The sequence below is a fragment of the Heliangelus exortis genome, chromosome 5 (assembly GCF_036169615.1).
Source record: "Heliangelus exortis chromosome 5, bHelExo1.hap1, whole genome shotgun sequence".
NCBI classification, from domain to species: domain Eukaryota; kingdom Metazoa; phylum Chordata; class Aves; order Apodiformes; family Trochilidae; genus Heliangelus; species Heliangelus exortis.
In genome coordinates, this window is record NC_092426.1 from 34,587,553 (window position 1) to 34,611,695 (window position 24,143).

Below are 24,143 nucleotides of genomic sequence, written 5' to 3' on the forward strand. Positions count from 1 at the left end.
GTCTCTCCTGGAGCTTTCTGCCATAGGCTCCATGTAGGACCATCACCTCCATCTCCGGTGTAGAGCACATTTTTAATGTCTGGCCCTGTTCGAATTGGTCCAAGGGCCATTGCCTGCACAATCTCCTGTTTAATACTTTCAAAAGTAGCTTGTTGTTCTGAGCCCCATTTCTTCTTCCGGGTAACCTCGTAGAGAGGTTTCACAATCTGGTTATAAGCAGGAATATGCATCCTCCAGAAACCAACAGTTCCTAAGAAGGACTGAGTTTCCTTTTTGGTAGTTGGTGGGGCCATAGCTGTTATTTTGTTAATCACGTCCATTGGGATGTGGTGACGTCCATCTTGCCACTTAACCCCCAGAAACTGGATCTCTTGACCTTGCTCCTTTGCTGTGTCACCCCACACAATGATGTCATCAATGTACTGTAGATGTTCTGGAGCTCCACCCTTTTCCAAGGTATCATGGATCAGTCCATGGCAGATGGTAGGACTGTGTTTCCACCCCTGGGGCAGTCAATTCCAAGTGTACTGGACACCTCTCCAGGTGAAAGCAAACTGTGGTCTCCATTCAGGTGCTACAGGAATACCAAAAAATGCATTAGCAATGTCAATAGCAGAATACCACCTGGCTGCCTTTGACTCCAGCTCATATTGAAGTTCTAGTATGTCTGGCACAGCAGCACTTAGCGGTGGAGTAACCTCATTCAGGGCATGATAGTCCACTGTCAGCCTCCACTCTCCATTAGGCTTTCTCACTGGCCATACAGGACTGTTGAAGGGTGAGTGAGTCTTGCTGATCACTCCTTGGCTCTCTGGTTGCCGGATCAGCTTGTGAATGGGGATCACAGCATCTCTGTTGACACGATATTGTGTCGATGCACGACTGAAATAGCAGTTGGCACCCGCTGGTTTATAGTTCTCAGCAACCCCACTACAAAGGATTTGTCTGAAAGGCCAAACAAAGCATGCAGCCATTCTGCATTCTCAGTCTTAACAGCTGCAGTACCAAAGGACCACCAGTACCCTTTCGGGTCCTTGAAATCACCTCCCTTGAGGCAGTCTATGCCAAGGATGCACGGAGCATCTGGACCAGTCACTATCAGGTGTTAATGCCACCTTACTCCAGTGAGGTTCACATCAGCCTTTACAATAGTCAATTCTTTGGATCCCCCTGTCACTCCAGAAATAGTGACGGATTCTGTCCCTTTCTGATTCGATGGCATTAGTGTGCACTGTGCACCAGTGTCCACCAAGGCCTTATACTTTTGTGGCTCTAATGTGCCAGGCCATTGAATCCACACAATCCAATAAATTCGGTTGTCCCTCTCCTCCACCTGGCTGGAGGCAGGGCACCTCTAAGCTTGAGCACATACAACATTGTCAGTATGTGCATTACTGGAGTTTGCATCCCCAGTATTCACACCTGATGTACAGGGATCCTGAGTCACCAGCATATTTGAATTGGGTAACTCCACACTGGAGACTTGAGCAGCCATCTTTTTAGGAGGACCTCCTTTTGCCTTTGTCTTACTCAGCAACTTACATACTTGGTCCTCTAGGACAGCAGTAGGTTTCTGATCCCACTTTTTCATGTCCTCTCCATACTCACTCAGGAGTGCCCATAGGATTCCTCTTACTGAATTCTATTTCTCTCGATTCCATCTCATAGGAGGGTGTCTCCTCTTAATGGCTGCAATGCGGCGTCCTCCTCCTATCTGAGGAAAAAAGGGTGATTGCAGTTTCTCAGCTGTTCTCTTTATAGCTGAGACCCAGGCCCGACGAGGGGCTGTGACAGCATCTTCACATTCTCGTGCTGTTTTAATTACATCACCCATAATTCCATCCATATCTCCAGGAACCCATAGCATTACTGATAGTGTATGGTTAAAAGGTGGTGGTGCAGCATGCACAAGTCTTTGCAACATAGGTCTAGGGCATGGTATGTGATAAGGATCTTCAATGTTTTCATCAGTATAGATCACATCTCGTACAGCCAATTCTTCCAGATACCTGGTAGCTTTTTCAAGTGTGGCTGCTTTGACCTGTGGGCAGTCTATTTCCTCTTTATAGGGATATCTCTCCCTTACAGCTGACAAGAGTCGTTTCCATAGGCTGGTGGTTCCAACCTTTTCCCCAAATGCCCGATCATACCTGCATCTTTGGCCAGGGATCCCAACTGTCTGGCTTCCCTCTGAGTTAATGTTATGGTAGCAGCCCCTTCCTTCCAGCATCGGAGTAACCAAGAGAGAAGTGGTTCACCTGAAAAACAGCTGTAGTCTTTTCTCAGAGTACGCAAGTCCCTCATGGAATAGGACTGAACAGATTCTGAATCTGAGTCCTCCTCAGCTGATTCTGCTTTAGAGTCTGCTCTAGCTGCTCTACGAGGAGAGGCAGTATCCTCTATTTCCTCTATCACCTGGTTGTCTCGTTCAGACCTTGAAGGGTTAAGGCTCATTTCTGATTTCCATTGTTATACTTTTCTCCTAGTTACAGGGTCAACAAGTAGCTGTGTGGGCTGAGGGGGAGAGGCTGTGGTGTCTGCAGCAGTAGCAGAAGCAGGGCTCACTTTCTGAGAAGCAGCAGTGTCTGTGGGGGTAGAGACAGCAGCTGCAGCTGTAGCAGAAACACTGACGATGCTGGCCGGCCTTATCTGAGTTGTGCCCTTGCCTGAGGGGGGGCGAGAAGAGGCTGCAGAGGCAGGAGTGGGGGTGCTCTCTGTACGAGGAGCAGCTCTCACTCTCCAAACAGCAACTCTTGGCCTCTGAAAAGGCATGCTCAGTCTCATTACTGTGGTTTTTGTCTTACTCTTCAACAATATATGAGAAAAATTAACAACACCCAGTAGAAGACTGAGAAATGAAATGCATTTGCTACTAAAATCTGGTGGAGTCAGCCCGAAATACGATGGAGTGGTACAATTTCCCAAATTAAAACTGGGAGTGTAATTACCAATCAAGTTTTTTATCTCTGTATGGAACACCACTGCACCATGCACCATGTATACATCAATATTAAGGACCATATTGCAATGATGGTTCTTAAGCATCTCTTACGAAAAACAAACCACACAGTAACAGCAATTCCAGCTGCGAATAAACAGATCGCATACCCTAAATACCAAAGGTATGGCATGACTGGTTTAATCTCCAACCCTGTGAAATTTCCAAAGAACAAGGTCTGATTCCAGCTCAGCAAAGCCATTCTTCCACTGGAGTTGGAATTCAAATTATTCAGGCAAATTAGTCAAAATTTAAACTGGACTCGAGCCAATTAGCTGGTGCCCCATGTTGGGCACCAATAAATCTGTCACAGTTTAACACTGGCCCGGCAATTAAACCGAGTAACAGACCCTCTCTATTAATCCCTCTCTCCTCCCTGATAAAGAAAGAAGAGAGAATAAGGGAGAGAGACTTATGGGTTGGAAACTAAACTACACAACTTTAACGAAACAGCAATGATAAACAGGAAAAATTACTAAATATATACAAATATACTGGAAAATTGATACCACATTCCTTCTCCCCTCTTCCCCCAATAACTCTCACATCACCACTGAGGCTGCAGGGCAGCCCTGGGAAAGTCCAGGCTGGACTCCTGGAGTCAGCAGCAGTTGGGAGCTGGAGGCAGGAACACAGATATGGGCTGGCACAGATCAGGACCACAGGCAGAGGAACAGACAGAATCCTCCCAGGATGCCGAAGGAAACAGGGAATGGGTGAAGAAAGGGAAGCAGGAAAGGCAGGAAGGGCAGGGAGCAGGAAACTGGAAGCTGGCTTGACCCTTGTGATCCCTCAAATTTATACTGAGTATGAGGTGTATGGGATGGAATACTCTGTTTGGTCAATTCTGGCATCTATCTTGTCCGTTCCTCCCCAAAGGAGGCTGCAGGTGGGACCTCTTTATTCATTCTGGAGGGTAAAATGTTCCTCAGAGCTGAGGCTCTGCACACCAGTCTCTAGCAGTAACTATAAACATCAAGTGTTATCAGTCCTAGAAGCAGACACTGTCTGAGAAACTTGCTGTTAATTTCAGCAAGTGCAACTACTTACAAGAGACTTAGCTGAAAGCAAAAGTACAAGACAGAAAATCACCCTTATCCTGGCCCAAAACAGGACATGCAGTTATTGTATACTTATATAGTCTAAAGTTATAGAAAAGAATGGATGCATTTACACTGAAATTTGACCCTGGCCCTTGCAGCTCACACTTCAAACCCAAGAACAGGACAGGTGTACTAAAGGCCAGGAGCATAAAAGACCTTCATCTCACCTCAGTTCCAAAGACAGCACAGCCAACTGAGCTGCAGGACCTGCCAGGCTGCCCACAGAGTGGTACTGAAAGTACTCTCTCAGGGGAGAGTACCATTTGCTGCATCATCTACCAAGCTTCCTGAAATAGCCTGTTTCTCCTTGGAGGCCATTCCTCCGATCACCATCTACAACTTGCAGAGACTTTTGAGAGCAGACAGGAAATCAGGAGAAACTTTCCCTTTGACACCAGCCCAGTCAGGTACATCTAGCACGGCAAGAGCCTTCCCAGAGGCCAAGGTTTGGTATCAAACCTTGATACCTTGATACAAGAGGCATGGCACAGGCCAATGTTTGGTGTCCATCAGGCATGACAGCACTGGTAGGCATTGAATCTTCAGCTTGGTGAAGATAACCCCATGACATAAGACAACAAAAATGGATGCGACATGGGAGGCAATTCATGTAGCCCCTGGTTTTCAAAGACGTAGTGAAACAATGAACTTTACAGACAGCTCTGCCTGTGAGATCTGAACTATTAAAAAAAGCAATGGCTTCTTTAGAAGGTCTGCTTGCTCTGTAAAATTAGTGCTCACAGTTTTCCTCTTGCAGTTCAGCTGTAAGATAGGTAGGGAATAGCTGTGCCTCGCACTCTGGCTGTCACAAAAAGCAAGAAATTAGAAGCACAAGTGTCCCCATTTAATCCTACACTTTGTTTTTAATCTGATGAACAGAGAGACTGAGGCACAAAACAGGGAGAGGGAGACTTTTTTCCAAATGTAGGGGTAGTTAGACATACATGTGATGTATGTCTATATGTTCCCATGGAAGAATTCAGCTGAATGAGGGTTACAGCCATATGTGTAAGTTCAGCTTAGTGGTGCTGGTGTTAGGTAGGTAATGGGCAAGTCATGATACACATGCACACAGCCTGGAGTGCAGCTGGAATCATGGCTTGATATTGAAGGTGCAATCATGATATAAAGACTAAGTAGGAGTCCTAATGTGAATGTGGACACATAAACTGAGCAGGCTTCACTGCTGGTGGTCACTGGATGGCGTTTCTCTTCCAAATGCCAACAATTCAGGATTCATGGGGAGTCAGAGCATTTTAGGATCCTTTTCTGTGCTGTTCAGTAATTCAGTTTCCAGTTATACTCATGTGCCTTCTGACTGGACTCAAACCAAGTGACTTACTCCACACTCCTGTACAGATCTGAACACCAAGTGTCCCTTGGTCTGCCTCCTGCAGCTAAGTGACCTTTGCTAACCTTGACCTACCTGCCACTTACTTGGACAGTAAGAGGATGGCAGACACCAGCAGCCCTGCATTAACTGCTTCTGTGCAGTCTCTTATTTCCCCTTAATGCTGCATAATATGCAGCCTTTCAGCTCTACAGGAATGAGTGTCTTCACCTTCACAAAGGGTCAGAGCAGGCACCCTGTCAGTCATGGTGGAGCAGCTGACGCACAGTAACTTGAGTCCATACAGAGCATTAAGCAGTTCTGCAGGGTCTCCCTGGGGCAGTAGTAACTGGGACAATGGAGCAAGGGTCTTCTTCCTTGGGGTCTCAGTAAAGGCATTGTTTCTAAGTCAGATCCAGGTCAGTCCTAAATCAAAAACCTCACACTGTGCTCCTTTGCCTGGTGTAGATATTCCTTCAGAACTGGGACAGCTTTGGATGCTGGTAGATAAGATAGAGAGAAAATGAAAGATAGAGGAGTGCCTACTTTGCAGTTCACACTATCTGCCTGATAAGAGACTTGTGGATGGTTTCTTTTCCAAATATGTTGTTTTCACAAACACCAGAAAAATCACCCAAGCCACTCTTCAGTCCAGTTCTAGTAAAGGTCAAGAGCTTCTCTTAAACATAAACATCAGGGTTCACTTGAGAGATGCAGCCTGCAGATGAGCAGTCAACAACAAATATTAAGAGGTTAGAAGTGTTTCTCAAACTTTGTCAGTGGCTTTCTCTTCCAGTGTGACCCTTCTGCAAATAAGCATACCCATTTTTAATTAAGGTGTAAAAAGAAACACTGAGAATGATGATAAGTGGTTTTGATTTGGCCTATCTTGGCTCCATTAGCCTCCATTGCTAAGCCTCTTAGGTAGCAATTTTCTATTGTCTTTATGAAAAAGAAAGAAAACAGTATGTTAAAAACAGAACTTGGATCAGTCATTTTAATTCTGAACAATTATCCTGTTTAACCATTTACTTCCTAATATCCTTTATCAGCTAATATTTCTGTGACAAAGACGCTGTTCATACACACTCTCAGGGAATGGTTTAGTCACAAAGACACTCTCATTTGCCTTATCTTGCAAACATTTCTGTTGACTGTTCTTCCTTGATTGTATACTATTCCTGGGAAACTCATTGTGGTCCTGATTAACCATTCTCATCCAGGCAATTAGCAGGCATAAGACAGCCTAGCAGGATGGACTGACTGATCAGACAACCCATTCTGTGGACAAAACCACATGCACAATGCTCTCTAAGTGAAATGTCTTGTATTTGACGAAGACTTTTAAACAAAGGATCTCTTGGGCTAAAAGAAATTGCAGCTGCAACAAATGATACGGAATGGTCAAAGGAATTTGTACCAAGGTAGCAACCTCTTCCTGCTTATCATTTTATTTCCCTTTCCTCTTGGATATAACTACATAGGACAATCTCCCAAGCAAAAGATTTCAGAGGCTTCTATGCTTGCTTTTTTTTCCCCCCCAAGTCTTTCAGAAGCTCTGTCTCTTCTTTTCCCTCTATGTGGGCTATAGGCTACAGTGAAAATACGATTTGAAAATAATGGATGATTGACTAAGCTGGTGACAGACTGTAGCAGCAGCAGCAGCTGTGTATGCTGGAAGCTCACTGCAGCTTGGGAATTCTCTTCCAGCTGAATGGAAGCAATGAGGGAACCTCTTATCTTCCTGTCCACAAGGACTTGAGACCATTTTCAATCACAGTCTGGTTTTAGCCCACTTAGAAAGGGGTGAGGCTTCTGATTTGCCTATAGAAGTGTTCATAAAGGACTTGATGAAGCAGTTCTCACATGATCCAACAGTCCCATCGACACTGATGAATCCATGAGAAGAGTTGGACTTGAGGCCTTACAGCCTACAGCACTTTCCAAATGTCTATCTGTTTCTGAATGTATACAGTATTGAGACCTCATTGGGGCCCTTAAAGTTTCAGTTTGTAAAAATCTCACCTAGCAGCATAAATGCTACAGCAAATTCTCATCTAACTAGAAAAATGCATCACCAGGGCCCAAGTGTCTATCCTCCTTTGCCCTCCTCAGAAACCTTTCCAGTTTCCTTACAGCACTGTCCTGAAATGCCAGGAACCTATTCCACATCTGTCTGTAAATCAATCATCCTGTTGGACAGAAACAAATGACTGCAGCTAGAGGAAGGTCTGCAGATCTCACAGATGCATGTCAGATATTATATTTCTCAATATTTACAGCTTCATCCAAGAGCACATGTCCCCACCACGAACAGGACCCCACCAGAGATGATTTCCTTCAGGTAAGCTGTGGGTAGGAGATAGTGTTCAGTGACTCATGGATCCTAAAATATGAAGCACATGACCACTGTATAATAGTAGTAATAATAATTGAGCAATGCAAGTGTACGCTTTGGGAATGTGTGAAGGAAACCTCAGCGTGGAGGAGAAGAGACAGGCACATCCAGGCAGCTTAGATACTCAGGGAACCTAGAGGCATCCAGACAGGCAGCCACACTCCAGTTGTTACAGAAGGAGACAGATGAGCAGGTCCTGCTTCTAGGGTTAAAAAAAAAAACGCACCGTTGGACAGAAGACTGGCATGAGAGCTAACACTGACCAATACCTTGAGATCATCTCATGGCATGGAGACAGTGATTGCAAGCTGGCTTCATTTTATCTGAATGTATGCCTTATTTCACATCCTGGTGTATCTAGGTGGGATAATAAACCTGCTTTTTCTGATGCTTTCTGGATTCCTGCCAGGTGCTCAAGTTGGATATCATTAGAGGTGTTCATCATCTGAAAGGTTGTGCAGGGCATCTAGTGGGTTCCAGGCAGCTAAAATCTAGATCAGGACTTCACATGATACGTTAAATTAAATGTGAGGTATTTCTCAAGTACAAATCTTGGCTGACTTGGAAAGGCACTATCTCCTCATATTTTCCCTCAGTGAGCATTTTCCTCTTGAAAAACAGACAAACAAAAGCAGTTCCTTACAGGAAGAGTCCATATGGTGACCTGACTGACATTGTGATGCTTCTCAAATATTTTAGCACAGCCAATGTATCACTTAGCTCCTCTCTAGGAGGAAGGAACAAATGGGCTGAACTGGCCTTTGCCAGTCATCCTGCACAAATCTTAAGGCAGCTTTAAATCTCTCTTATGGCTGAGAGATCCAGCTCTCAACTGAGGGATATTGTTTGGTATCAACACAGAGTCTAAGTTGGCCAACAAACAGCAATCATTCAGACAGTTCTGTTATCATCTATTCTGGGATTTACACAGTTGTGACTTTCCTCTTCACATTCACCAGCAATCTGTCAGGAAGAGAGCTTGGACATTTCTGGAAGCACTGCAAGATGTAAAACTCATTTGGATATTAAGGCAATATTCAGGATTGAGCCACAGTTCAGTATATTCAGTATAGCTCATAAAGCAAGGAGCACTCAGTTTTGTCAATACTTTGTGACCTTTTCTGACCAGATCTCCACCCATATTGGCAGAGACCACTTCCAGACTCTTCTGTAAGAACACTTAAGCTTTGCATAGCTTGTTTCAGTCCATCTGGTGACGACCAGTAACCAAAGAGAGAAATCTCAAAGACCTCCTTAAGGCTTAGGCACAGGGGAAGAGAGATGGAAAGCTGACCCATGTCTCAGTGCCCTCTATACCATACACATCTACGGGCTCAGGCAAACTCTCAGGGAAACCACATCACATCCCAATCTCACTTTGCCACATCACACTCCATGAGACAAGTCCCTTATTTGGTTGCTTCTGCAGCTGTTCAGATCTGAGGAATTAACCCTCTGTGGCAATCTCCTTTCCCCTGGCAAAGTCAGTGTTCCAGCACAAGAGACATACATTGTCCTTGTGAATTCTTCTGAACAGCAATTAATAAATAACTGTACAATGAATCCTCTCAAGTTGCTTAAACTTACTTCGTATGATATTACTAGCAGACAGATTAAAAAATGACCCAGCAGGAATTTTTCTTCCTTAATTTTTAGGTTCCACACATCAGTTCTGCGCTAGCTTCTGTGACTAATATCCACCAGCCAGGATTTCCTGATTCTTAGGTCATGCACACTTTGAGCAAGATTCGTATTTATTCTTGGCTTGAGGTACCTGAAAAGGCTGAGCATCCATTATCCATTTCCATAAAGTAATGTTTCATTAAGATGTTTGAAGGAAATCAAAGCACTTGAAATCATGTAATGATTGCTGAATATCTTATATCTAATTTCTCTCACATAAGTATTTTCAAAATTTCAACTTCTGTCACAAGTATGATAGATGCTCTTTGCTTCTGAGGTTCTGGCTCTTGGATTAAAGTGAATAGACAGCGTGGTCACCACACTGTGACCACAGCCTCAGCAAGATCCAGAAGCCTAGTAGTGACCAGCTCACATTATCAACATGCAAAGCCCAGTTTACTTAGCCCTGATAACAAGGAATTAGCCAGTCACCAGTACAGCCCAGCATTAATACCTTTAAATAGAGAAGTGCTGCACAGCTATCCCAATTTGCTCAGCACTGCACCACCTCTTACCACCACACTAGGCTGGATGTATCTCAAAGAGAAACTCAAGTCTCCATTTTAAAATGTCCTCCTGAGTGCAGAGTGAATCATGAACACACTACTGCAGCTGCAGCTTTACCATGTAGAAATGACAGGAGTAATGAAAAGGCACCTCCCAATATATTCTTGAGAAAAAAAAAACAACAAAAAAACCAACTTACAGTTTTCATCCATCTTATTTTTAGGTATGATGTATGACCTCCAAAATGTCTTGGAAAAACGAGGTACTCAATATACATCCAAGTGCTCTGATACACAATGCAGACATGGTGTTTGGCCTTATAGAGCAAAAGCTGGAGCTGACAGCAGTTCTGCTGCTGCTGGTCTGCAAAACAAGAGCCACTCCTCACTAGTCCCCCCCCAAAAAACAGGCAATATTTCAGGCATCAGTGAGGATCGCCCCGTTTTTCAGCAGCAGCGAGACCTGATGCAGGAAAATCAAAAGTCCCCAAGTGTCTGGTGTCAGGGTAGTTGCTGGGGCTTTGCTCGCAGAGGACACAGCAGGTTTGTTTGCCTGGCACTTGTTTGCCCAACAACAGGGATCCAGCACACACACTAAAACACCTGAGGGACCAGGAGCAGGTGGAAGTGGTGAATGGCCACCGGTGCAACCTGCAAGAGGCAAGCGAGCAGAGAAACTGGTGTGGGGAAGGGAAAGGAGAAGAGGGAGATGGCATCCCAGCCTGCGGACAGGAATGTGAGCCCCTAAGGAGCAGGAGAACAAGGCACAGGGAGGGGAAGTGACCCCGCTACCGGAGGGAGAGCGGGAGGGGTGGAAGGGGGTCCGCGGGGACGGCCGTTTTGGAGCGTGGAGGCCCCGCTCACGCACTCGCCCCTCGCCCGGGCAAGCGCGGAGAGTTGGGTTGGGGGGGGGTGTGCGGTGGGGAGGTGCGGCGGGGGCGGGCGCCCCGCGGGTTGCGGGGAGGGGGCGGAGGCGCGGCGGCCGCCGGAGGATGGGAGCGATCGGCGGAGCCGGGGCGCGGCGCGGGGGCAAGGCCGGGAGCGCGGCGGCGGCGGGAGCCGCGGCATCGCCCGCGTAGGGCGGCGCGGGAGGCGGGCGGTGCCGCGGCCATGGAGAGGGCGAACCCGGCGGCGGGGAAGCTGAACGCCGGTGGGCGCGGGGCGGGCGATGGGCACGGCCCCGCGGGGGGAGCCCAGCCGCGGGCGGCGGCGGCGGGCAGCGCCGAGCCGGGGGAGCTGATCGGGAGGGCGCTGGATTTCAAGAGCGAAGGGGCGCAGTGCTACAAGGACAAGAAATTCCGGGAGGCCATCGGCAAGTATCACCGCGCCCTGCTGGAGCTCAAGGCGCTGCTGCTGCTGCTGAGCCAGGAGCCGGCCGGGCAGCACCCTGCAGCCGCCGCCGCCGCCGCCGCCGCGGGGCTGAGCGAGGAGCAGCGGCAGGCGGTGGAAGCCATCGAGGTTGATTGCTACAACAGCCTGGCAGGTCAGGACTCTCCCCCCCCAACACACACCTTCCTTCCCTTCCGCGAAGCACCGCTGCCTCGCTTCGTTCTCCGCCCGCTTCACCTCCTTTCCTTCCCTTCGCCTTCCATTTTTATTTCTCTTCTCCCGTTTAGTCACGGAGGTGCTGCCGGTGCGGGGCTCGGCGCCCGCGGGAAGCCCTTGGGGAGAGGGCGTCCGGTTCCTGGCGCTCGAGGTCTTCCGTAGCCCCCGAGCCCTTCCCCAGCTGTCCCCCATCGAACCCCTGTCCTCTTCCCCCGGGAGACAGGTGATGAGGCAGCGGCGCGTACGTGGGATGCTCAGACTTCCAGACGCTGAGGCTCCTGAACTGGCCGAGATTGCCGGCTGCGTTTTTCCCTGAGCCCTGAGATGTCCTTCAGTCCCTTCACCGCAGCTCCAGTTCTGGTGCCTGTAATCATCCCTATTACAGAGAGCGACTCCTTCTACCACATTTGTTGGAAGGGAGGGGAAGGCTTTGGGGGCTGCTGCAGTCGCTCCAAATAGTACTAGATATAAAAAGATTTTTTTTTTGTCTCTTAGCAATGGAAGTTGAAAGCAAATATAGGACTGGCTTTTCGTAGCTGCCACTGTGGTCAGTAGACATTTGACCATCACTCCCTTTACTCCCTGCCATCTGTTTGGGAGGGCTGCAGGAAGATGGAGGGGAGAGGTGGGGGGGTTAACCACTTCTTAGGCTGATTTTGAAGTCCTTACAGTGACAGAACTCCTGTTGACTTCAAGGTGCTTTAGCCAAGCAAGAACTGCAGGATCAGAGGTTATTTTTGGTCCCTAGCAGCGCATGGATTTTTGCTTTCTGTGCCTGAAAGCATCTCTAAACCAAAAACTTGTGCCTAGGTACATATGGGGAGGTGAGTGTTCATAACCTGAACAAGGTGCACAAAATGACAGAATTAATTACGCTGTGCTGTTTTTCAGAGGGATGATGGGTCACTTGCCACCCTTTATATTCTTGGGGAGAAAAATGAAGAAAAACAGGACCTTAGTGTGTCAGCTGTCACCACTATTTGGCTTTCAGCTTTCTAGGCAGAGTTGGTTAATTTAATTTCCTGTTTTCTAGTGCTAAAAAAAATGCAGAATAAAGCAAATTATTTGAAACACCAAGCCAGAATCTTACTGAATCCTTGCCAATACTCAGTATGCTTTTTGGGATGTAATGGGGGGCACAATTTAGCCTCCTTCCATCATGCTTTAAAATGCTTATCCTTCAAAAGCCTGTTGAAATCGTATAGAGGGAAATTCCAGGTGAGATTCCAGAATGATACTATAATTGTACAGCTGTACTTTTGTCTCCCTCGAAATTGCTGTTTACAGGTTTATTAAAATCCATTGTATTTGGCAAAGATCCCTTAGACTGGCAGGGTTACACAAAGAGCCCAGAATACTCTGAACCATACAGCACGGCAGGTTCCTGGGCTCACAGAAGTACTCACAGCCACTATCTCTGCTAGATACTGCTATCTCTGCTACCTACGTGGTAGGTAGAAGGTAAATGAAGTGGTAAGTGAAGAGGGATGTGATTTGCTCCTGTGGTGCTTTCTGCTGAGTGCACAAGTTCCACTTGCTAGAAATGTGTCTGCTCCTGCTGACAGAGTTGTCCTGCATAATAGTCATTGTCCAGCTCATTTATTTACTGTTTGAGGGGTTTTGTGGGGATTTTTTTTTTTTTTTCATTGTTGGTTGTATTTGGTCTTGGCAGCAGTAGCAATCAGACAGTGTGAGAAACACGCTCCATCTTTCACCTAGGTTTGAACAGATTTTTTTCTAAATATAACAAGTGTGAACATGGGAGGAGATGAGTATAACGTATAAACCTGGAGCTGGAAGCTGTGCATTTCCTGAGATAACCTCACAGCAGGTCAAGGTGTCATTCTGCACAGACATCTGTCACGTGTTTTCAGTAGATGGCATGCACAGGGCAGAAAACAGCATTTGTCTCGGAAATGCGTAACTTCGTGCGTGTCTGCGGGGCTGACTGCAAGAAATTTTAGAGCATTGTCCTGCCTGCTGGAGAGGGGTGTGTGCAGTTAAACTGGAATTTCAATGTTGCTGCTCCTTGCACAGTTTCAGAGCTCCCATTCTAGCAGGAGGATCTGTGAATTTGTGTCTGAAGGGAAGATGGGGGAGGGACTTACCCCAGAGCTGTCATAAAAATTAGAATACCTTTCTAATAGCACCTGCAAGAGATGCAGCAGTGAGACTTTATTTTCTAAGTGTGGTGCAGCAGAAACCACCAGTTTCTTCACACAGTGGGCTCTAGCAGAGGCACCAGGGGCATACTATTGAAGTCAGTGGTATTTGAAGCAGGGAGTTTTGCTTCTGAGCACCAAATGGGTGCCTGGAGCTGTTTTTAAGATGAATAAATCTGTGGAAAGTATAACAGCAGTACATCTTCATTCTAGAGTAGGCAGTTTTTTACTTAGCTCTGATTTTATACCCATTAGTATAGTAGTACTAACAGCTATCATCTGTGTGTCCTCATTATCAAGTTATTTTAGCACCTCCACTTTTACTCTCTAAGCTTAACATTTAAGAAGCCCACCTTGCTTTTGCACTGTCATTTTTTCGTGTGGCCACTGCACATCCACCTATCAGAGAAATTTTCCATCACAGATAGAGATGCAGGCACCCACAATCACTTGTTTAGATGCAGCACACCAGTCAGAGGAGAGCATCAAGCTGATATTTATATATCCACTTAAACAAATAAGCAGGTGAGAAATACACAGCCAAAGGGGACTTGGAGCAATTTAATGGGTGAAACAACCTTGGTTGTATTGGTTTTTTTTAAATCCAGCTGATTACATGAGTAAGAACATGTGGGCAAACACTAAAATGTCAGTGTCTGTTTTACCTTGCAGAACGTCAACTTAAGCAGGAATGTACACACAAATTCTTGTTTAGCTCCACTTCTTTCATAGAGCACCTTCAACAGGCAATTCTCATACTGCATGGTGGGGTGGCCAACTCTTGTATTTAATCAAAGCCCCACAACATTTGGTGTGTTTTCCAAAGTTCCCTGTTGCGGAGTTGTGTGGCACACACAACCTAAACTATTTAGCCTGTTTCAAAAGATCCCAAGTCTGCTGGCTTTTAAATTCTTATGTTTTGTTTGTTTGGTTTTTGTTCTATTTTATTTCAAGTTGGGCTAGGATTTTCACTACTTGCCTTTGGCAGTGCTGCTCATATTTGTTTCACTAAGCTACTAAGTGGGCTTCAGTTTAAGGTCCAAGAGTTTTGCCTCAAAGGGACTCACTCTCAACATCTGCAAAACCCAGTGCTGCCATGTTCTTACATGGGCCTGCTGATGCCCCTTCATTTTACCCCAAGACTCTCTAATAAATGTCACCAGAAGTCTTATAAATGTCACCAGATGCAAGGGCAGCAGCATGATCGAGGCTCTCAGAAGGTGCAAAGTAGGGAAAGAAAAATCCTCCCAACAGCATAGAGCCTTGTGGGATGAATGCAGGGCTGTAAGGCAAACAGTCCTCTCTTTGTGACTCACTGATGGTCTCTGACCTTGAGGAAGTCACTTGACCTCTTTTTGCCTCTCTCAGCCCTATTGAAAAATAAAGAACAGAGACCACAGTCTCATCCTGATGATTCATTCAACTGGGTTTCCCCCAAGTCAGTGGTTTGTGGTTTGTTTTTTGTTTTTTTTTTTTTTTTAAAAAAAAAAAAAGAGCAATGTATGAAAAATAACTGCAGAAAAGCAAACAGAGCAAGTATCCCCCAGGTCTCAGTCTCCTTTCCACTTCTGTAGCATCTTTGATCTAGAAAAAGCTGAAATGCTTTATGTACTGCATGTAGACAGGGATCATTTACCTACTGCAAATGCAACCACTATTCTCATTAAATGCAACAATCATTTTAGTCCAGCATTACTGCATAAAAGTTTACATGATTGAAAGGACTATGTCTGCTCTGCAGAGAGAAAAAAGTCCTGGTTGTTCCAAAGCAGCAAAATGCTAAGGGTAAGCATAGTTTTAAGCTGTTCTGGTGAGGGAATATTGCAGTGTGATAAGCAAACCTTTGTTGGTTGTTCCTAAGCACGCAGAAATGCTGGAACTAATCCTGGCAGGAGAAATGGAGCCAGAGAGGGAACTGGGGACCAGGAGTGGCACTGGGGGAGCTGGGTGTGTAATCCTCCCTCTCTGCACTAACCAGTGCTATTGTCTTCACCAAATCTTTTCATCCTTCGAACCTCTGTGTATCCATCGGTGTTTGACTTTTGGGGAGTATAGGAAGGTTTTGCTAATTACAAGGATGTGAATTAAGTGTATTGTATAATGCATTTATGTACCTGTTCATTTATGTTTATTTTAGTGTTGGAGTCTCAGCAGGAGAGCACACATACCTGCACAGAGTATCAGAAAATATAGCCAACCAAGATACATCTCAGCCTGGATAATGGGGTTTGGCCTCCTGCACTGGCAGAAGCACATACTGGTACGATTCATGACCATGCAGAGGTCATAGTGACAGCCCCCCAGAACATGGCACTTCCAGGAGTGTAGGAACCTCCTAGCACCTTGGGCTCCAGGGTGCTACTCCCAGCCATCGCCAGTTGCAGAGATATTAGTGAGCAGTCCCACTGAGAAATCCAAAGTAAAAATATAACTAAACATGAGAAAAGCTGGTAAAACCTATCTCCACTGACCACCCACTAGGACTCCTTACCAGGACTCTGCTAAAATCCCATCCCAGTATATAGCTGTCGACAAGTGCAGACTCTACCAGGACCCATGGTGCTGTGGGTGTTAAAGCAGTCTTGGATTGTTGCTTGATGTGAAGCTTTTCTTTATGTGCTGCATCAACAGAAAACACCCTCTGTAAGCATGCCATGTAATGGGAAAGAGAGACAGCAGCAAACAGAGCAGGATGTGGTCTGTACTTTTACTGATTGAGGTGGGAGATTCCTGGCACTCTTGGTCTAGATATGCCTGCCCAGCCAGAGTGCATGGGAATATCTTGTTTTACAGGCCTGATGCAATTACTGCTCCAGGTAGGTGCCATTGCAGGAGAGAATAAACAGAGATGACTCTGTGTGGTCTTTTAGTGATTGGCCCAAACCTTGAAATGTACTTAAGAAAGACGTGGGATTTGAAGCCATTGTCATGAATTACTCTAAGAAGTACACTGTCTTTACCTATTCCCTTTTATTTTGCAGGACAAAATTCTCCCTGTTCAGGGAGGAGTTTGCTGGGCATTGAGAGGATGAGATAGAAATACATCCAGATGCTGGGGGTAGAAAGGAGGAAGACAAAGTATGGCAAGCTGCCTTCATACTTGCTTTAAGTGATAGTTGTGTGACAGCATCTCTCTTGCTGTTGCACGAGATGTATTTTCCTCTACAAATGTCACTGTTGTTCCCAAGCCTTTTCAAAACTTGAGGCTTTGATGAAGTTGGTTGGGGTTTTTTCTCCAGCCATTCTACTACATGTTTAATTGCCTTTGCATGTCCCAGCTGACATTGTCACCACATACTTTGAACATAGGCTGTTGGGAAGGTATAGAGCCCCTTCCCAGACTGCCCCAAGGAGCTGCAGAGCCCCTTCCCAGACTGCCCCAAGGAGCTGCAGAGCCCCTTCCCAGACTGCCCCAAGGAGCTGCAGAGCCCCTTCCCAGACTGCCCTAAGGAGCTGCAGTCTTGGTGAGCTGTGATCCATCCAGGTCTAGCTACAGCTCACCATGAGATGAATCAGGAGATGTCAAAATCAAAAATTTTCTGCAAGAACAGGGTGGTGGTTAATTTGTTGATCCAAAGAGTACCGATTGTTCTGCACCTTCAGAACTTGTCTTTTCTGAGAGTTCTGTTGTAGTACATCATGCCAGCTTTACTCCATCCCCTTCTGAAATGCTGTCCTGAAGTATCCTCTAGTAAAAGTACCACAACAAGATACAGCCTCTCACACCTCCACAGGTTTCCAACAGTGCTGTGCTGAAGATGGTTCAGCTGGTTCAGTAAAACCCACTGTCAAAATCAAAGCTGGTTCCCATTCTTGCTAAATACATCCATGAGCTCTATGGTTACCTCCCTTTTCTGGGAGCTGGGCCACCTCTACATGGTTCAGCAGGTGGAGCATCCTTCTCTTCCTACTGTTCACTTAGGCTCAGAACCAGAAATCTCTAGCCAGATCTGTTTCTCCAACCTTCCTTCTAGATAGCAGTTCAGCAGCATGTTCCCAGTTTCTCATCAGCATCCTCTGAGCAGTGCAATTGATGCTCCAAGAATGGAGGGTCATCAGAAATTTTCACACTCAGATTTTAGGATGAGGTCTAATGCACACATGATAAAGGAGGTTGCTGTGAGGAAAGGTGCAGTAAAAGTGAACAGTATATATACCAGGGGAGGTCTAAATATTGCCAGGTTCCAGTTTCTTCTTGACATGGTGCCATCTCACATAAAACATCATTTAAAGGACTATGAAACCGAGGGAACAAAATGAAGGAAGGGAGAACATACATAACGAAAATCTGAGAAAATTTCATGGCTCTTTTCTTTGTTCTCTCACTGGATAAGAAACTGATCTAGAACGAAAATGACTGTTTATTGATCTTATTTTCAGCTTATTCATGTGACCATACTAGTGATGATTACTGAGGGTTAAAAATGCAATGAAGAAGGGTCAATTATCATTAAGTTGAAAGTGATTACTAATGGCTGCTCAGAAATCCATCTCATTTTATGCATTCCTGAACTGCATCTTGGATGGGAAACAGTAAGGTTAGGACATGCACTGAATGCAGGTACATCTTGTGATGGCATGGAGTGTTAGTATTCTGTTGTCTTTAACAGAGGTTGTAGTCAGTGCAGTTTCTGGAGGCTCTGCTGGAATTACTGAAGCTGGTGCACACTCACTTGAGTGATCCTGGGAGGTGGGTTGTAGGACACTGTAGCTTGCCCTGTTCTTATACACTTGCCTCAGCACTGGCAGCATTGAAGGTGGGGTTGGACTAGGAGGTACAGTCATTCAGAGTTTAGGACACTGCTAGAAACACTACTAAGACAATTCATGGAAATTATTTAGGCATAGTCACGTTTTCTCTCTGTGATAACCCATGGCAGGAGCGACAGCTTGGAGCAATGATCTTTAGTAGTCATAGCGTGATGTGCCATAGCTAATCTGTTACTGTCCATAGGCAGCAGCTGATGTCATCATCTTTGCATCAAAATCCACTCCATTCTTGCTACTCTCCAAAATTCTTGACAGACCATCACCCTGAGGCTCATAAGCTGGATAGCACCATCTGCTTCTCTGGCTTTGTCCTGTGTGCCAAGTTCTCCCATCACAACCCTCAGCTCAGCACTTGAAGCTGCTTACGCAGCCTTTCCCCCTGTGAGTCCCTCTACTCACTCTCCTAGTTGCAACGCAGACTTTTTGACCTCCCAGGCAAAGTTTTGTCCCTTTGCAGACTTCCTCCACCTCTGTTCTGCCAGTGAGGTCCTCTCATCCCCTTTGTTCCATACTCTGCCCCACAGCACCTTGGCACACCTAATTCCTTTGAACTATTTTTGCCTGTGGTATGCTAGTTAAAGATTGGACCTTTTCTCCCTTCCTGGCTTTTCTCAAGGCCTGTCCCTGCTGTGACACCCACAGGAAGCCAGCCACTTGGTGCTGGATACCTATTTATCTCTAAAAAGGAGGAGTACCTCTCTACAACAGTTTGTAACATGTGCAAGCATGTGACTATTTCATATTTTCACACCCTTTTTCATTCACCATTATAGATTATCAGCTACTCTGATCAGGGCTATGAATTTTAAGACATGCTTGTCATGTGTAGCCACGATCACAGCTTTGCCTGTCACGGAAGCACATCCTCATTTTTAAAGCCCTAGGCTGTGTAAATCACTGCCCCAAGTGATTCTACAACTGCCTTCCGACAGGACTGAAGAGAAAAAGCTACCTCGTGCTGTTTGCAGCTCTAGAAGTTGTGGATCTGTTCTCCAAAGAACCCCAAATTCATAGAATCACAGAATCATAGAATGACTAAAATTGGGAGGGACCTTAAAGATCATCCAGTTCCAACCCCCCTACATGGGTAGGGAAACCTCCCACTAGACCAGGTTGGTCAAGGCCCCATCCAACCTGGGCCCAAGCACTTCCAGGGAGGGGGAAGCTACATCTCCCCTGGGAAACCTGTTCCAGTGTCTCAACACCCTCACAGGAAAGAATTTTTTCCTAAGCCTAAACCAAATTTTCCTAAGCCTTTTCCTAATTTTTTCCTAGCCTTTACACCTGTGTAAAAATCCCTATTCCAGCTTTCTTGTAGTCCCCCTAAAGATGTTGGAAAGCCACTCTAAGGTCAGCTCAGAACCTCCTCTTCTCCAGGCTGAACAACCCCAACTTCCTCAGCCTGGCTTCATAGGGGAGTTGCTCCAGCTCGCTGATCATTTTAGTGTCTCTCCTCTGCACATATTCCAGGAGCTCTGTGTCCTTCTTATGCTGGGGACTCCAGAACTGGACACAGCACTCCAGGTGGGGTCTCACAAGAGCTGAGTAGAGAGGGAGAATCACCTCCCTTGACCAGGGGTCTGTGCTTCTTTTGATGAAGCCCAGGACATGGTTGGCTTTCTGGGCTGCAAGCACATATTGATGGCTCATGTTAAGCTTCTGGTCCACCATCATCCCCAAGTCCTTCTCCTCAGAGCTGTTCATAATCCTTTCTCCACCCAAACTGTGTTCGTGCCTGGGATTGCCTCGACCCAGGTGCAGAACCTTGCACTTGGCCTTGTTGAACTTAATGCAGCTTGCAGGAGCCCACTTTGCAATCCTGTAAAGGTCCCTCTGGATGACACCTCTTTCCTCCAGCATGTGGACTTCACACACAGTTTGGTGTGGTCAGCAAACCTGCTGAGGGTGCATTCGATTCCACTGCCCATGTCACCAGCAAAGATGTTATGGACACAGGGCAGAGATTCTGGTTTGATTCTTTTTGAACCACCAGAGAAGAAATTGTCTGAAAGAACTGCCTGACAAGACCTGTGTCCCAAGCTCCTGACTTTATCATGACATCTCAGTCCTGTTCATTCATGGGTACCATCAACAAGGCAGGAACTGCAGCTCTGTACATGTCCCTAGATGGAGAGAATGACTGTCCTTAGGTTGCTGCATAAGTCTTTCAGGTTGCAGAGCACCAGTCCTTGGTTGCAGAGCTACAGCATTTTTTCCTTCTGCAATACATCCATATTTGACAAGTCCAATCCCTGCCCTGCTAAAGTGAATACTTTTCTAGCCACTGCTCAGTATTCCTTTTCTTTCTTTAATAGGAGCACTGCCCATTGCAGTTACTTGCTCCCAGTTTAGGAGGCTGTCATGTTGATTGTTCTGCAACTGCTTTTCTATCAGTGGCAGGCAGCAAAACTCTGCTAATCTAGCTGTCCATCTATTTACCTAGGAGCTACTGGAAAAGATCAGCTGGGTCAGCCAGCAAAGAGCCACCAAACTACTGTTCCTCAAATTTGGATTCCAAAACTCCTGTGGTAGCCTAATTACAACTGTCAGTTTTCACATCTGTGCTGTTACTCTGGCCTGGCCACCTCAGGGACACCAATACAGCTAATTTTCTATTTGAGGATACTCAAATGAAGTGTCCACCCTCCTGTAAGTCACCTTATTCTGTTAAGCGGGAAAGTTCAGGGCCCTGTTGCTCCTGGGGAGGTTCCATTTGAACACAAGAGGAAAAATTTTCACCGTGAGGACAGTCAGACATTGGAATGGTCTCAGAGGGGAAGTGGTGGATTCCCCCACTTTGTAAAGTTTAGTCTCAGCTTGGCAGGGTGCTGAGACATCTCACATAAACAATAATATTAGAATGGTTGGACCAGATGGTGTTTGAAGTCCCTTCCAACATGACATTCTATGGCTCTATCATTTTCTTTGCAGAAGCTAAGGAGAGTGTGGTGGAAATTTGCTACCTGCCTGATGCATCTGTAAGGCTTAGCCTAATATGCAAAGGCTGATTTTGGATCAGCCCAATTGGATGCTGCTTATCTGAGGTCTCTTCCCTACTGACTTAGCTCTTGGCTACAGGCAGTAGAGTTGTTTACTGCTATCTGAAGCAGATGGAAGGAAGAATACAAAACAAGCAGTGGTATATCTTTGCTCTGCACATTCCTTGGTGTAGTGTGTGGGAGAGGAAATTTAGTCCTGGGAACAAATTAAAAACAGAGGAAGTGTCTGGAACTTTAAAATCTGTGTCAGACTTTTAGTGCTTCCTTTAGTTACTCCTGGGCTGAAGTGACTAACAAATGTCTGCCTCTGGTGTGCTATGCTATTCCTACACTCACCATCTAATCCACAAACTCACCTTGATATGAAAAGCATCTTTATGATCTAAAGAACAATCTTTCAACCAACTGCAGGGATGAAGCTATGAGAATTTGCACTCATCTGCTTTATTCCAGCTACCAGAATGGAGGAAGACAAAAAGATTTATGCTTTGTCCACTCTTTCAGAGAATAAATGGGCCACGTGGAATGGCCATAGCCTCTCCCAAACAGGAGCTGCCCAAGGAGGTCATCACCCCACCCAGTTTGTCTTGTAGAAGCAGAATGATGAGAGAAGGAGTCTGTTATGATAACTCTGGAAAACCATCACATGTCAGCTCCAGCCATTGCTCTGGGAAGGCACCTTTTTCTTGTCTGATAGTTCAAAAAAAGTCAAACCAGAATCCCTGCCCTATGTCTGTAGCAGTGGTTCATCAGTGTGGTGCAAAGTTAAGCCTCAGCTCCTTTAGTCACCATATTTTTTTTTAATACGTGTAATTCAAATCCTAGATTGCTATCCTCTCTAATGCTTTGCAGTGTTTCATTGTTTAAGACACAGCAGTTCATTTAAGTTGTAGGGAAACCAGAGCAGCATTAGAGCCTCACCTATATTGGAAGTACAAAAAAAAAATTATTCATTTTCCTTTTTTGCCTTCTGTAACTACTGTGATGGAGCTCAAACTGAAGCAGCTCGGGAGCTTTGCTCATGGGGTGGGGAAAAATTAAATTAATACATTTTTTTTTTAAACCCAGGGCTGATTAGCTTGGAGTACAACGCCTGAAGGTATCATGGACTTAAAGAACCTAATAAGGTTAGAAAAGAAGGCTTTAGACAGAGAGCTAATCAGAACATTCAGTGCTGTATTAGATAGGATAAAAACTAAGCAAATATTACATTTTCATGCTTGAGAAGCACTGCTAACTGGTCTGCATTTATGAATAAACTTCTCTGAGATTTTCAATTCCCTGTCCGTGGCCATGTCACACAAATGACTCAGTCATCCTGTGATCAGCTGGCACATTCACATCCTTTTCCTCTTTGGTTGTTTCCAGCTATTGAGCTCAAAAATTCTACCAGAAATTCCCATTAGTCCCAAAGAGCACAGTCTTCAGTTTTGTATTATCCACTTCCATCTCCAACAAACCTACTGCTGTCCACTAGGTCTTGTAGTTCTTTTTATATGACATTGTCCTCATCCCTTTTAACAAGTGTCTTCCAACTTCAAGTAGGGTGCTTGCAACAGGGCCACTGACAAAATCACTATCCAAGTCAATTCTGAAATCAATTGCTGAGGTATTCCACTGGTGACCTCTATTTACAGACTGATATGCTCATCATTTCGCCTTCTTTACCACCACATGCTTCTTAGATTTTATCTTCCCTAGCATAACCAAAAAGGCACCTTCAAGGCAGAGAATTGCATTACTGGCCTGATCCAGTATAATGATTTGGGGGTTTATGGTGCCTGATAATGAGCTCCCTACTCAGGGTGGAAGTTACCCTCCACGTGCTCCAAATCAGACACAGAATTCTACCTCTTTCCTCCACTGCCAGTCATGACTTGCACAGACATGGTTTATGAAGGGTTTGGGAATGATCTGAGATATTTACCTGAAGTGCTTTGCCACAATTTCTATTAAAGAGAAGACATCTTACAAGAGGACTGGTTTATATGCTCCTGCACAGTACAAACCTTGACTTTCTCAAGCAAATAATATACTGAATCATCCCTCTGGTCTGTAGTTTGTTTTCAGCCTGATTTCCAAAATAAATGAGTTATAAGCAGGTATGTTTTCTGGGATCTGCTGGTCAAATCCCCTCGCAGTAACTTTCAAACCTGCTGGCCAGCTAGATTTGATGGAGGGCCAGATGTCCCAATGGTACTAAGTTTTTCTGGTATAAATGGAGAGCAGGGAACAGGCAAGGACACTGGGGTCCCAGCTACACAAAGGGGTGACACCTAATCTAATGTGACTTCTTCTGTCAAAGCTCAGCCAGGTGACACAGCCTGACACAGCCAGAGTTAATTGACTCTGTTGCTGACAAACCATCCTGTGTAAATTTTAGTGCATTTTTAAGGAAAATAATATTTCAAAAGCTTTGTTTTATACCTCTCTCTAGGCAATTAGGAAATAGTTGATTTGGGCATCCTTTCTTCACCTCTGATTCTGTCAGTTCTCCTCTTCCGCCCTCCCACAGAAGCCATAAAGGTTTCTGTTCCAAAACACTGTTAAAAGAGAAGGGCTTTGGGCCACACTGGACCTGGATCAAACACATGAATGGGTTATTTCCTCCCTATTTGATCTCTCCTGTCTCACCAGGTGAGCCTAGGG

General features: G+C 45.5%; 1 protein-coding gene across 1 annotated transcript in view; it reads left to right on the forward strand.

Moving 5' to 3' along the window:
- The first annotated feature begins 10,995 nt into the window (after positions 1-10,995).
- Positions 10,996-24,143, forward strand: part of TTC9 (tetratricopeptide repeat domain 9) — a 29,927-nt gene continuing 16,779 nt past the window's right edge. The window contains exon 1 of the mRNA XM_071744521.1: positions 10,996-11,501. Within this exon, the coding sequence (XP_071600622.1) occupies positions 11,129-11,501 (373 nt within the window). The 5' untranslated portion in view covers positions 10,996-11,128. The remainder of the gene's footprint in view (positions 11,502-24,143) is intronic.